This window comes from Austrofundulus limnaeus, unplaced genomic scaffold (genome assembly GCF_001266775.1).
Source record: "Austrofundulus limnaeus strain Quisiro unplaced genomic scaffold, Austrofundulus_limnaeus-1.0 Scaffold126, whole genome shotgun sequence".
Classification (NCBI taxonomy): domain Eukaryota; kingdom Metazoa; phylum Chordata; class Actinopteri; order Cyprinodontiformes; family Rivulidae; genus Austrofundulus; species Austrofundulus limnaeus.
This window is the reverse complement of record NW_013952528.1, coordinates 499,687-511,921: the sequence shown is the minus strand read 5'-3', so window position 1 is coordinate 511,921 and position 12,235 is coordinate 499,687. Positions and strand designations below refer to the sequence as shown.

General features: G+C 40.6%; 1 protein-coding gene across 2 annotated transcripts in view; it reads right to left on the bottom strand.

Annotated features, from left to right (window-relative positions):
• Nucleotides 1-340: 340 nt before the first annotated feature.
• The window catches only part of LOC106522295 (cadherin-6), an 86,010-nt gene continuing 74,115 nt past the window's right edge, over nt 341-12,235 (bottom strand). The window contains exons 10-12 of one of the 2 annotated variants that reach the window (XM_014015260.1): nt 9,738-9,855; nt 9,400-9,651; nt 341-4,844 (exon numbers count right to left, since the gene is read on the bottom strand). In XM_014015260.1, the coding sequence (XP_013870714.1) occupies nt 4,342-4,844; nt 9,400-9,651; nt 9,738-9,855 (873 nt within the window). In that variant the 3' untranslated portion in view covers nt 341-4,341. Of the gene's footprint in view, nt 4,845-6,676; nt 6,778-9,399; nt 9,652-9,737; nt 9,856-12,235 lie in introns of those variants that run through there. The other variant, XM_014015261.1, reaches the window with a different exon arrangement.

Here is a 12,235-nt window from a genome sequence, read left to right as displayed (position 1 = left end):
TTTCTTTTACCCTCACGCTAAAACACAATTGGCTGTCTAACAGATCTTAATTATAGATTGTCTAATTAATAATTTCCTCAGCTCTGTAGCCTCTGGATCCAGCTATTTAACAACAGCAGACATATTAATAACTATCTGTCATAGAGTTGAGTCTTCTATATTGAGATTCATTGTAGATAACAAATCCATACCTGTGAGGTCGGAGCGCGTGTTAGCCTGTGGCTGCCGTCACATTTCAAATTAAAGTTTTCGTTCTCAACTCGGGAAAACAGGGTTGGGAGTCAGTCAGCCTGAGTGATCTGTTTCTCTGGAAGAAGACATCGTGAAGACAGTAAAGAGGTTGATTTTAAACATGTTTAATTGTGTCATATAAATATTCAGTACAAAATATCACGGTTTACAAAGCAGAGTGATGAATGGCCAGTGATGTTGGGCTCCTTAGACTACCACGATCTCTCAGATTGTTTCTACATCGACAAAACTACTCAACCACGTTGCCACCGACATATTATAGCACAGCAGAGGCTCGAGCCCTGAGACCGACCTGCACATCAACAACCACAGATCTACTGTATCTGGAGCGAGGAAACTGCAGCTGCTTCAATGAGTTCCCTCAACACACACACACACACGCACACACTTAAAAGAAAAAAAGAAATTGGGAATGGCGACGACGTTGGAGGCAGTCACACCCCTCATCAAAAACGGTTTTAAATAATTACGATATGTTGACAGCCCATAGAAAAACAGTAAAATGTCAAGACCAAAGAAGAAAACATTGAGTTGGTTTCTATCTGAGACCTCACGTGGCACAGCAAAAGGGACAAATTTCAGACAGGTGAGCAGTTGGCCAAGGTATTAGTGCTTTCCTAAGTCAGAAAAACATCCCCTGAAGTCGGGATTCTGACTTGGAATTTGTGACGTTTCTCACCAGCCTCAAAATCCAGCATGGCTGCCTCAAACAGGAAAAGTGGAAATATCTGCACTCGTTTGACAAAACAACACTTTACAACACCTATTAGAGAACATGTTGTTACAATGTTTAAATGCAGATAAAGACCACTTCATCACCTTCTATTGCTATAAAACAGCCTGGGTACTGAGCACAACAATGAGCAAATCCCACTAATTTTACAACCTGAACATGGACTTGTTTCATCTGGAAAAGGGATTTTTTGGGGGGGTTTGATAGCATTCATATATTCAAGTTCTGACTTTGAGGTAAATGCTTCACAGCTTGTAGCTGGAGGCAATGTTTCACCCAAAACTGGGTATATATCTGACAATTGGCTAGTAATCAAGAAATTGTTGGCGATTTCTGATAAAACAACCACAATTTATACATGAGCAGTAAATCAAGAATCAAACAAAGCCACTCACTGGACAGTCTACCAGACTGCAGCTCACAGTAGGTCTACATATTGTTGGCATAGCACAAAAACCTCTACTAAATAAAAGGCAATAAATCAAATTAACAGCTAATATTTTTAGCTCCAAAGTCCTAGTCTCTAAAGCAATAAATGGTTTAGCAGGTTATCTGTTTCAAAAGGTTAGTAGTTCACTATTATTAGCTAATCAATAACATTTTGATGCTAATGTTCAATAAAGGAAGTGTAACTTAATGGATTTTTAGCTAAGATATGCTAGTCAAATAGAATCACTTTGCTAACTTCACTGAAGACCGTAAAAGATTTTTAAAAAAGTATGCAAGGGATGATGTTACAAGCCAGTTGTCCGTTAGAGATTGGGTGGAATTTTGCTGATTTAAACTGATTTGAAAAGATACAAATTGGGAGAAAATCACGAATAACTTTGTACATACAATTATGAATACTTTTTTGTTTGGGCCTTGTTTGAGTGTCTGTGGTGCATTCTACCATTCATTTTGAACCTAAAAGTGTGCATTTCTAAGTTGCCTGCTGAAAATCAAACAGGAATCCAACTTGGAAAGTCAGTTTTGAGGCATTTTGGAGACTCCCCCGCAAATGCTGGACACCGGCAGCTAGTCTCCAACAGTCACAGTCCTGTGGCTTAACGTTGATAATGGGATTTACTGTCCAAGTTTAAGGAGCTGGTTGCGAAATTAATCGAGGCTGGTTAATAATTGACCTGATCAGTAGCAGATTTGGGCAGGTATATACCTTCAGCTGAGTGTTCACTACTCTTTTGTCCCTTTCATTGTGCCATACACACTGTACCTGAAGGCAGACATGCAGCTTTCTAGCAGTTATGGTTTTTTTTAACCCATTTAATGCTTATCATAGAAACACTGCAGCAGTCTGAAATGGCTACTCGCACAATAGGAGCTCCAGCAGCAAACTAATAAACAAAACAAGAGGAGAACACGTGTATACAATAGCTGCTCATAGAGTTTTCCAGCCACTCTATAATCAGTCGGCTGGCTTAATGGTCTGCACCATTACTGATGGAGAGAAGAAAGTAGCACGGTGGCAATTATGCCATTGTGTTGTGTTATTTCTGTTCCAAATGTCTGACAAATGTCAGCCTCTTCACAGGTTGGCCTTTTGTTAAAGTGAGGGCAGAGCATGTTGTAGCTGGCGTGTTTTTTTCATGTTGATATCACTTTGCTCCCTCTCCGTTCAACCTCCTCCCTGCTTCTGAAAGCTTTATACACAAATTTCGGAGGTCTTAAACCAATATGAAAAACACTGCTGCTTAAGGATCGCTTTCCTTTGTTTTCTAAATCACATTTAAACCGAAACCCCCGCGTGTCCTCGTCGATGCTCTGACCTTCTCTCCGAGCGGAGGAAAATCTTCTGGGTTTAAAAGCCTAATACGGCTCAACTCAAAGGTCAGGTGCCCCTCGATAAACATCTTTATGGAAGAGGCTGATGGTCCCACAGGAAATCAGCTGGGTAAAGCCTGACCATTTGGTTAGGCTTCGACACCAAGTACAGTGCATGTAATGAGAAGAAGGGAACGGTCTGCAACGATCAGGAGGCCTTTTGAAAGGAAAATACTGGTGTTCTTTGCTTTTTGGCACATTTCTGTTACAGCGCTGTTCCTTCATTATACATTCTTCAGTGTAGGTCAAAGCCACTCTCAGGACACCATGTAGACTTTTTCTTAACAGTAAGAAAAAAACATTATGTCCAATTGCTTTTTGATGTACTAAATGCCATGTGACACCTTTTTAGAATTTCATTTTTTGTTCCACTTCAAAAGATTTTTGATCCCAAAGTCGAGGACATCCAATCAGCAACTCTCTCCTTGAAACATTTTCAATCCGTGCTTSAAACAATATAATAAAATGAGATAACATAAACAAATTAGAGAAAGAAACCAGTAAATGTCTAATTGTTGACAGGTTTTAGGGATGATCTGATCTAACTGAGTGCTGGAACTCACTGGAGGCTTGACTTTTACATTTCCTTATACAGTATCTCAGTAAAATCAAGTCCCAACAGAACCAGAATTTTTACTTSTTAGAGCTTTGAATCGTCATCATACGGTTGAAGTTAAAACAATAAAATGCACACTTCAGTATTCAGCCTTCAAATTGAACAAAGTGGCTCTGGCAACATTCACCTCAGTAGGGAAATATTTGGTATTTCAGCACACCTCACGGCAAATGCTCAGAGCTGTATGGAGATACAATTTAAAAATAAAAAAGAAAGACAAACTGTTGTGTTTATGGATGTTTTTTTTTTTTTCTGGCTGCAAATCCCTATGGTCCTTTTCAAGAACATTAGCAGTTTTACAACAGCTGCCATGACCAACACAAAGGTGCCTCAAAAATCTAACTGAGCTCAAGCTTGACTGTTGAAAAGTGGTTACCGTGAGTGAGGCAGACATCACCGAGGAGAGGGACTGTTTTCAAGATAAAAATCCCCTGGAGGAAAAAAAAACAAAAACACAAAAACAAAACTGTACAGCGTATTGTTTCGTATTACCGTACGTTCACAAGCTAAGGTAGAACTCTTAATATGCAGCATGTTTTTGTCCCAGAAACACTGAAAAATACATCGGCATATCTGTTGATTTACAAAGCTGCAGGTAGTGAGCGTCCGTCACAGGCAGCTTTGGAAAAACAAATCAAAAATGAGTTTTTTTAGATATATGTGGGCTTCGTTTAAATCCCATATTCACACACTCACGGGGGAAAAAAAAGAAGGTCTTGTCTGCGTCCCTGCGAAACGCAACTAACACTGACTGGACACACAAAGCCTACGTCTGGTCATCGGAGGGACAACTGAAAGGCGACAGCGGTGAAGGAGCACAAACGGCGCTCGTCTCTTCTTGAACCCGCCACACRTTTCCACCGGAATGGCCGGCGTGAAAGTTCAACGTTTTAATCTCCTCGTCCATKTGCCAGGGTCGTTAAGAATCCCTGTCGCTCTCGTCCCCTCCGTACATGTCCGCCAGTTTCTTAAAGCGCGGCCCCCACTCGCTCAGGTAGTTGTAGTCCTGGTCGCCCTCGGTGGTCACCGACTCCAGCGAGCTGAGGGACTCCGCTATGGAGCCGTTTCCCTCATAAGCGTAGGTYGCCAAGGAATCGTAAGGCGGCGCTGTCGGGTCGCTGTCGTTATCCTGGAGCCTCTGGTTGATGAAGTCTCTCACATCCCCGTTATTGTCCCGGCTCGGGGGCAACGCAGGCCGTCTCACCGGAGGGTAGAAGGTCTCGGGGATGATGTCCCTCCTCTGTTTGCTCTCCTCAATGGCCTCCGGGTTGCGCAGCGTGCCAATATCAAAGGCCTGGGTGTCCTCCTCTCCTCCCCCCTCGTCATTGTAGCTGACAACGTTGTCCCTGACATCCTCCTTGGAGATGATCAGAGGCTCCTTCTTCCTCTGCCTCCTCAGGGCAGCGAACAGCACCACGATCACTGCAAGGAAGAACAAAAACAAAGAGAACAAATAAGAGACTTTGGTGACTTCTGTTGGGGTTCCTTTGCTCGCGCTGCTTGTTGTGAAGGCCAGTGACCATCCAGGGGGAATTGTTGATGTTGCATGAGTCTTCACTGATGTTCAGGGTCTTTGTAGAACTGAATCTGGGATCACAAAGATGCATTATGCATCTCTGCCTGCTCAGGGCCACCAGTGCTACAGAACATGAAAGGAGCMAGTGCATTATTTGCTACAAACGTAATGACATTTGACGATGCGTAGCTGGATTAGTCAAACATTAAATCAATCAAGATTTGATAAAGTACCACATACGTTCATGAGAACATTGACAATGTCACTGTAGGGCAGCTTACACTGTAGCAACAAAGCTTTAAATCTGCTGAAAATAAGCAGCTACTAATCAATCAGTTTTACAGACATTGAACTAAATACTTTAGTGGTGGTCACAGAGAGTCATCTCTAGTTGTTTAGCAGATCTCATAAAATAGAGCAGTTTGCATGAGTCTGTGCAGATTGTTATTTTCAAGGTTGAAGACGAAACCAGCTGTAATGACATGCTTTCTCAACATAAAATCTGAATCTAATGGTGCTAAAATCTTGCTGTCTGATCCGATGTGTGCCATTTCCAGAGAATGTCACAAGATTCAGGACATTCAAGAGAAATGCTGCTGTTTCTCACCCCCCGGCTCTGAACCTCTCTTTAAATCTGTGACATCAAGTCTTCACTCCAAAAAACAGTGTTACTGTTTGTCTGATTGTCACACCCAGTATTTATYCCAAAGGGGATCTAACTCATCTGATCGCTTCTTGCCTGGAACGTTCACAACATGAACGTCAACAGCACGATTGGGGAAATTCACAAAGTACTTTTCTTAATTTATCAAGTTTAATATTCATTCACATTTATTCTACTGTATTTARGATAAAATAGATCATTGTAGAAAATCTGTAATACCTCCAGTAAGATCTGTCTGATAGTCAATAGTAGAAAAGGAGTTCCTTCTACATGTTATCATCAAAGTGAAGTTGACAACATTGGAGCTCATTTGTACAATAATCTTTCATAATTTAGCTCTGGTGCTGGATRCAGATCTGTACACAGTCCTACCTGTGCGACAGTGATTGACAGCTTCCTATGAATRCTGTTCGAAGTGTAAAATTATCCATATAAATGCCATTTCATAACTAATGCATTAAATATGGCTCTTTAAAGATGAATGTGAATAAAATTTTACTATTTTCCCTGGGAGATGTGACATTTTTCTGTCTGTCAGTAATCATTAATGTATATTTACAACTGAGCTGCCACAGCCTTAGAAGACAGAAATCTCTATAACTAAGCCCGTTTTACAGATTTTGAACCATCTGGTGTGGTAGGAGCTGAGAGTCATCTCAAACACATACTCTGAGCACAAACTCGTCACTAAGATTGTTGTTTAAAACTTTAGGTTTTACTGTTGGGGTCAATTACGTCCTTACTCAAGATAATCGCCACGGACAATTTACTTTAGCAAAAAAAAGTTCATAAATCGGTGAATTGTTCAAATTTGGTGTGGTAGAAGCGTTATTCATGACACAAACCTTAACAGACAATGTGGAGGGTGATATGAATTATTTTGAGAAATCCCTCTTTCAAAAAAATGAACTTAAATATTATGGCCAATTTCCTTTTGCAATATGTTGATGTTTTGCTGAGGAGGGGGTCATTGCAGACACTAAGTAGGAATTTCTTGGTGTGTGGGCAGAGTTTGGAAAATACATGGTTGGCCTGTTGGACTTTTGTGGGAGGAGTTTGCGGGATTGNCTGCAGATCAAGGCCCAGTCAAAAGGGGCTTGACATCTCCAAGATGAAGCTCTTTATGGGTTGGTAAACGAGCAGCAACACATTTCACCTGTGGCAGCCAGGTAGTCCTGAGACACAGGAGAAAACCCACGAAGTGAGCCACTAGAGGTCAGTGACCGTAACACTGACTATTTTGGGTGGGGTTTGAAGAAGCCATAACAATTCGATTGGATGAAAGCTGGGCAGCTGGGGGTGACGTGTAACTCGACCAAAACCAGAAAGCTCTTGTAACTTTAAATATAAATATTAATTTTAGTCATAACTTGAGACAGGAAAGTGCTAGCCGCACAGAATTTAAATGCTCTACATGTGGAGGGACGTGTGACAACCTGCCCCCCAAGATAAGTCAATTTGACCAATCACGATTTTGCCTAACTCCACCCACACCCAAGAACCTCCTCCTATATTTCAAACTCTGCCAATCACGGTTAGRACAAACTCTGCCCACACAACAAGAAACTCCCCCGTTTTACTGCAGAGACACTTTTTTTCTGAAAACTACACCTCTGCCAGGAAATCRCATTTAAATGCCTTTTAATTTATCTTAGTACGCTCATGTGTGACYGATCCAGATTGTTTAGAAAAATTAGTCCAAGTGATTTGGCCGAGCGGTTAGTTGATCGAACTCTAATCAGTCTATAGTTTTTTGTTGTTGTTTTTTAGGTTGAATATATAGCAAATTCCAAATAACAACCATGCAGGTATTGTGGGGAAAAAATGATAATGATCACATCTGAGGCTGTCTAAAGAACAAAAAACTGCATTYTCTTCCAATCAACACAAAAGTACTGTGTTCTTTATTGTGGTGCTAAAGAGATGGACACCTCCAACAATTTCAACTTTTGTTTTCCTATGATCTTGTTTTTTGTTCTAAGATTAGATGAAAGCCTTTCGTGTTTGAGGGTTTCTGACTATTTTACCTCTCATATGAGTTAAACTGACAGCGGTGGCAGTTCTAACTATAGACTTGATGAACTTCCAATTAATGTGACATAAAACTAGAAGTGACACTTTCAAAACTGTCAGATTACCCACGACGCACTCCAGAGTGATCCTTTGCACTGATTAGGTTGCTAAGGGTTTTGATCTTTGCTGATATTTCTTTAAAGATTATCAACTTATCAAACTGATGGTAAATCAGAGAAATGTATGAATAAAATGACAGTGAAAAAGACAGTAAAAATTTTAAATTCTTTTAATTGTGCTTTCTGTTATTTTTTTAACCAAACAGAAAAGCAGGAGCAGTTTAAGTCATTATTGATTTTGTACATAGTGTTTTTAAGAGGTTTTGATTTAAGATTTAGGAGATTTTTGAGTCGCAGTGAAGCACGTTTTCTCTCCATTGGTTCAGATGCCATCAGTCTTTGCTGCTGAAACTAAATTATGACACCAGCTGTTGTTACTGTCAGAATAATCCACCCACAAAGGGAGATTAATCAAATGAGGGAGTGAAATATAAAACTTGCTCACAAACACCTGTCAGAGCCTGATCTCTAGTTTTAATTAAAGGCCTAGCATTCCTTAAAGGAAGGCAGATCTTCTGCCTACTTTCATGCTGGAGTTTTAGAAGAAGATCATTTTATGAATGTTTTTATTACAGATGCCCTGAGCTGCAATGACACTGAATTTTAGCCCAATATCTGTAAAAGTAACTGAGTCAGAGGCATCTTTGTTTTGACAAAAGTCAGTTAGCTGTGGCAGCCATCTTGAAGTGGACTGACCTATACCTTTAACCAGGTGTAGATCAGAGCTGCACAATATATCGTTTGAGCATCGTCATTGCAATGTATGTGTTCTCAACTGCAGGTCCTGCAAAGTAGGAGGCAAATTAAATCAACATGTTATCTAAACCACGTGTCAAACGTAAGGCCTGCGGATGGATGACTTATGTCTGGCCCGCCAAAGGGAAGTATTTTTTTTTTTAATTTGCCTAACTTAAAAGAGCTAAAACTTTAATTTTGCTGTGAAACTTATGGGACAATAACGGCAGCGTTTTTCAGAGAAGTGTTGGTAATATCTCAAGCTGTGGAGGAAGACAATGGGATCTTGACAAAAACCAAGGAATATGAACCAGTTCACAAATAACTGGAAAAAAACCAGGCAAAATGAATGCTAATATTACACTTTAACAAAAACTAAGATAATAAAAAAGGTCATCTGGACGGGTTCTCCTTTAATGAAACGTTTTGTCTCTCCTCCAAGAGACTTTTTTCAGTCTGAGGAGTTTCAGATGAACTCAGCCTTATAAGCACTCCCTCCACTTGGTGGACAAACAGGTTGGTCACATGCAAAAGAGGGCCATCAGCCAAACAATAAGTCGTTAGTGCCTTGATTAGCTCTATTGACTAGAGTTGCAGAAGGACAAAAACTATGATAGTGGTAAAACGCAATTCGTGTTTGCATATTATAGACCAAAACGTACTGTATTTTTTTTCAATATCATGTAGCCTAAATATAAAAGTACATCTGGTGATTACAGTTTGATTTTCATTAAAATCCAACCAGTGTTTCATTAGGTATTTTACTCACAGATAATAGGGGTTTGAAGCAGAAACATCTTCATGTTGCACTCGTTTGAAGTGATGCTCAGCTAGAACCACGTTCAATTTTAGATCACTATCTGTAAAACTGACTGAGTTGTAACCATTTCAGTGTTTTGAGCCAAACCTGAAACATCCCCCTGAACTTACTGAGCAGAATGAGGACGCAGAGTAAAATGGCCACCAGGGCGCCRGTGCTGAGCCCCGCCCTCGCCGTCAGTGCCTCGGGGTTGCACAGCTTCATCTTGCCCTCGCGGTCGCAGGTGCACACCCTGATGGTGAGCGTGTTGGTGCTGCTCTGCAYGGGGAACTCGCCATCGGAGATGACCACGGGGACGTGGTAGATGCTCTTCTGGAGGCTGTTGTAGCTGTTCCTTCGAGTCAGGATCCACGCCGTGTTGTCTGACAAATGAACAGGTGTGCGGGAGTGATCAACAACCTGACCGGATTTACCAGCGAGATGGTTGATGTGGCKAAGTTCAGCGTACCTTTGTTGTCCCTGACAGAGAAGTTGGCCTTCCCGGCAGCCTCCGGTGCCAGGCTGAAGGTGAAGCGATGTCCTCCGAGGGGCTCGTCAGGGTCCGTGGCGCTCACCGTTTCTATCCTCTGGAACAAGAAGTGGAACGATGAGAAACACAAAACTGACATATATATGCTACAAATAACTCCGATAAAACACTTGTTTGTGGCTTCAGAAGGTGTCAGAGGTGGATGAACCCTCACTTTTTGCTATCGGTGGTGGATGATGAAAYAAAGATTTGCCTCGAAAACAATAAAAGAAACAACCTCTGGGAACATTTGAAGGGGATTTCCAGCATCARCAGAAGGCTTTTGGTTTTCCAGGATGGTGTCATTAAAACAAAAGCAGATGTGCAGGAACGTTTCCAGAACCTTCCCTAAGACCAAACTGATGAAAGTCACAAGGTGGAGCCTTGACWGAGCGTCAGCTGCTATAAAGAGATTTTCTGGGACAAAAAGGGGTTTGTCTTTTGTTACAAACAAGCAGATTTTCTCCAGGACTGAGTGTTTGAAAGTGGATGTAAAATAGCTYGTTTTCTTTTTATWTTTGTTCTTTGTCTGAAGTAAAATGTGGGTTTATATTTGGTCTTTAAAACAAACTCCACTGCACTGAACTCTACTCTTCTACAGTGTTTTYGTTTGGTCTCAAATGTTGCTTTACACGATACTTGTGTCCATTACTTTTCCTCCAGTGCAACAATTTTCTCAATGTGTTAACTACATGGAAAATCAAGTATTAGAAGAGAGGTGATGTGTTTTTTTAAATAACTATTAGTTTGGCTGAAATATAACAGGCCTGTTATCTGTTCAAGGACAGATAAAATAAGAGATACCAGAAGGGAAGGTAACAGGTTATGGGGTTGGAAAAATAAATTTATCTCCCAAACCTGCTGCTGGTTGTAGGAAGGCTCTTTCTTTCAGTTCTGCAGTGTTAAAGGAAGAAGTCTGCAGTGTTCAATAAGGCCTTGATTTATCTGCAGGAACATCCATCATCCAGAAAAGGCCTCAAAGGTGTCCTAAAACTGCCTCTTCCTTATCAGACTTAAAGAGAACACGTTCTCCTCATTTACAAGGTCATCGTTTTTATTTTGAGCTCGGCTCACGGAGAGGTTTACAATGCTTTCAAATGTTCAAAAACACCTTTTCATGTCGGAAATCGTCTGAAGCATTTTGTTTTTAGCKCTTAACTCTTCAWAAATAAATAAAAATTAAATACAAGCCCTGTCTAAAAAAGTCCAGAGCATTTCTAATTCTTTATTTGAGGTGGTACAGATCACTTTTCAGTGAACTTTGTATCTCTGCAGACCTTTAACATCCACAGATGGTGAAATAACTCGCTGAAGAATCTTTTCAAATCCGGGTGAGAACATTTCGGCTCCTCACCAACACAGGATTTACAGAGAGGGAAAAACAACACATTTTTAAAAGCAGCATTCGAAGCTCTTCAAGGGGAAGATGAGATGAACAGATTAAGGCMGACTCAAGGCAGTTATTGAAAGGGGAAAAAAGAGGGGGAAGCAGTTTTTACTGAAAATTTTTACAGTTTAATTGTCGTTTGATACTGATTTCGCACACACAACTTTAAAAAAYAATATAATAAAACCTTTTTTTTAATTCTCTGCAGAATAAGTGAGACTTTCATCAGCTAATCAACTAATAATGCAGACTTTAAATGGATAAAAGCCAAAAGGTCGAGGTCCTTCATTCACCTGCAACACAACCGCTGATATTAAAGTCACTRCAGTGGATTTTCTATTTTCACCTCAGCTCCTAGCTATAAACCAGCTCATTAAAGATGGCTCCAGAACAGGCTTGTTATTATCTGCAGGTTACATGTTTATGTCAGCTGCTGTGACAAATATAACCCCRCTGTTTATGTAGATGACAGAGGTGTTTCAGAGAAGTCAGGCAGGGGGGATTCATGTGGACAAAGGCTAAAGATGAGAAATAAATCAAAACTAGATATATATTTTTTAAGAAATAAGTGCAAATAAACAAGCAAGGCTAAATRACTACTAAATAAACAGTTCCTGGAATCACAAATGTATTATGCGTTGTAAATTTCAGAAAACAAATCGTTGTCTTTGCATCATATTGCATTTGTAAAAACATTCTAACTTGCCGGGGAATGGTGCGCTTGTTTCATATTTTGCAAGCAAGAGAACTGGATCAGAATGATGGGTGGAGTGTAATCAGGCCACTGGAGTTTCGAGAATATTTATTATCCCAGAGGRGCAATTTGTTTCACAGTCAGCAGACAAAGAGAAAAACGTTCACGCGTGACAGACAATATACTAAAATGACACAGCTAAGATTACAACCGGTTCTTAAGAAGCCTGATCACTGCAAGGAGGAGTGGATATTTCAGTCTGTTAGTCCTGCATCTGTGCAACAGGTATCAGCTGTTAGCTCGAATCAGTGCTTCTCAAATAGTGGGGTGCAACCCCTGAGGCAGGGCATATTGAGG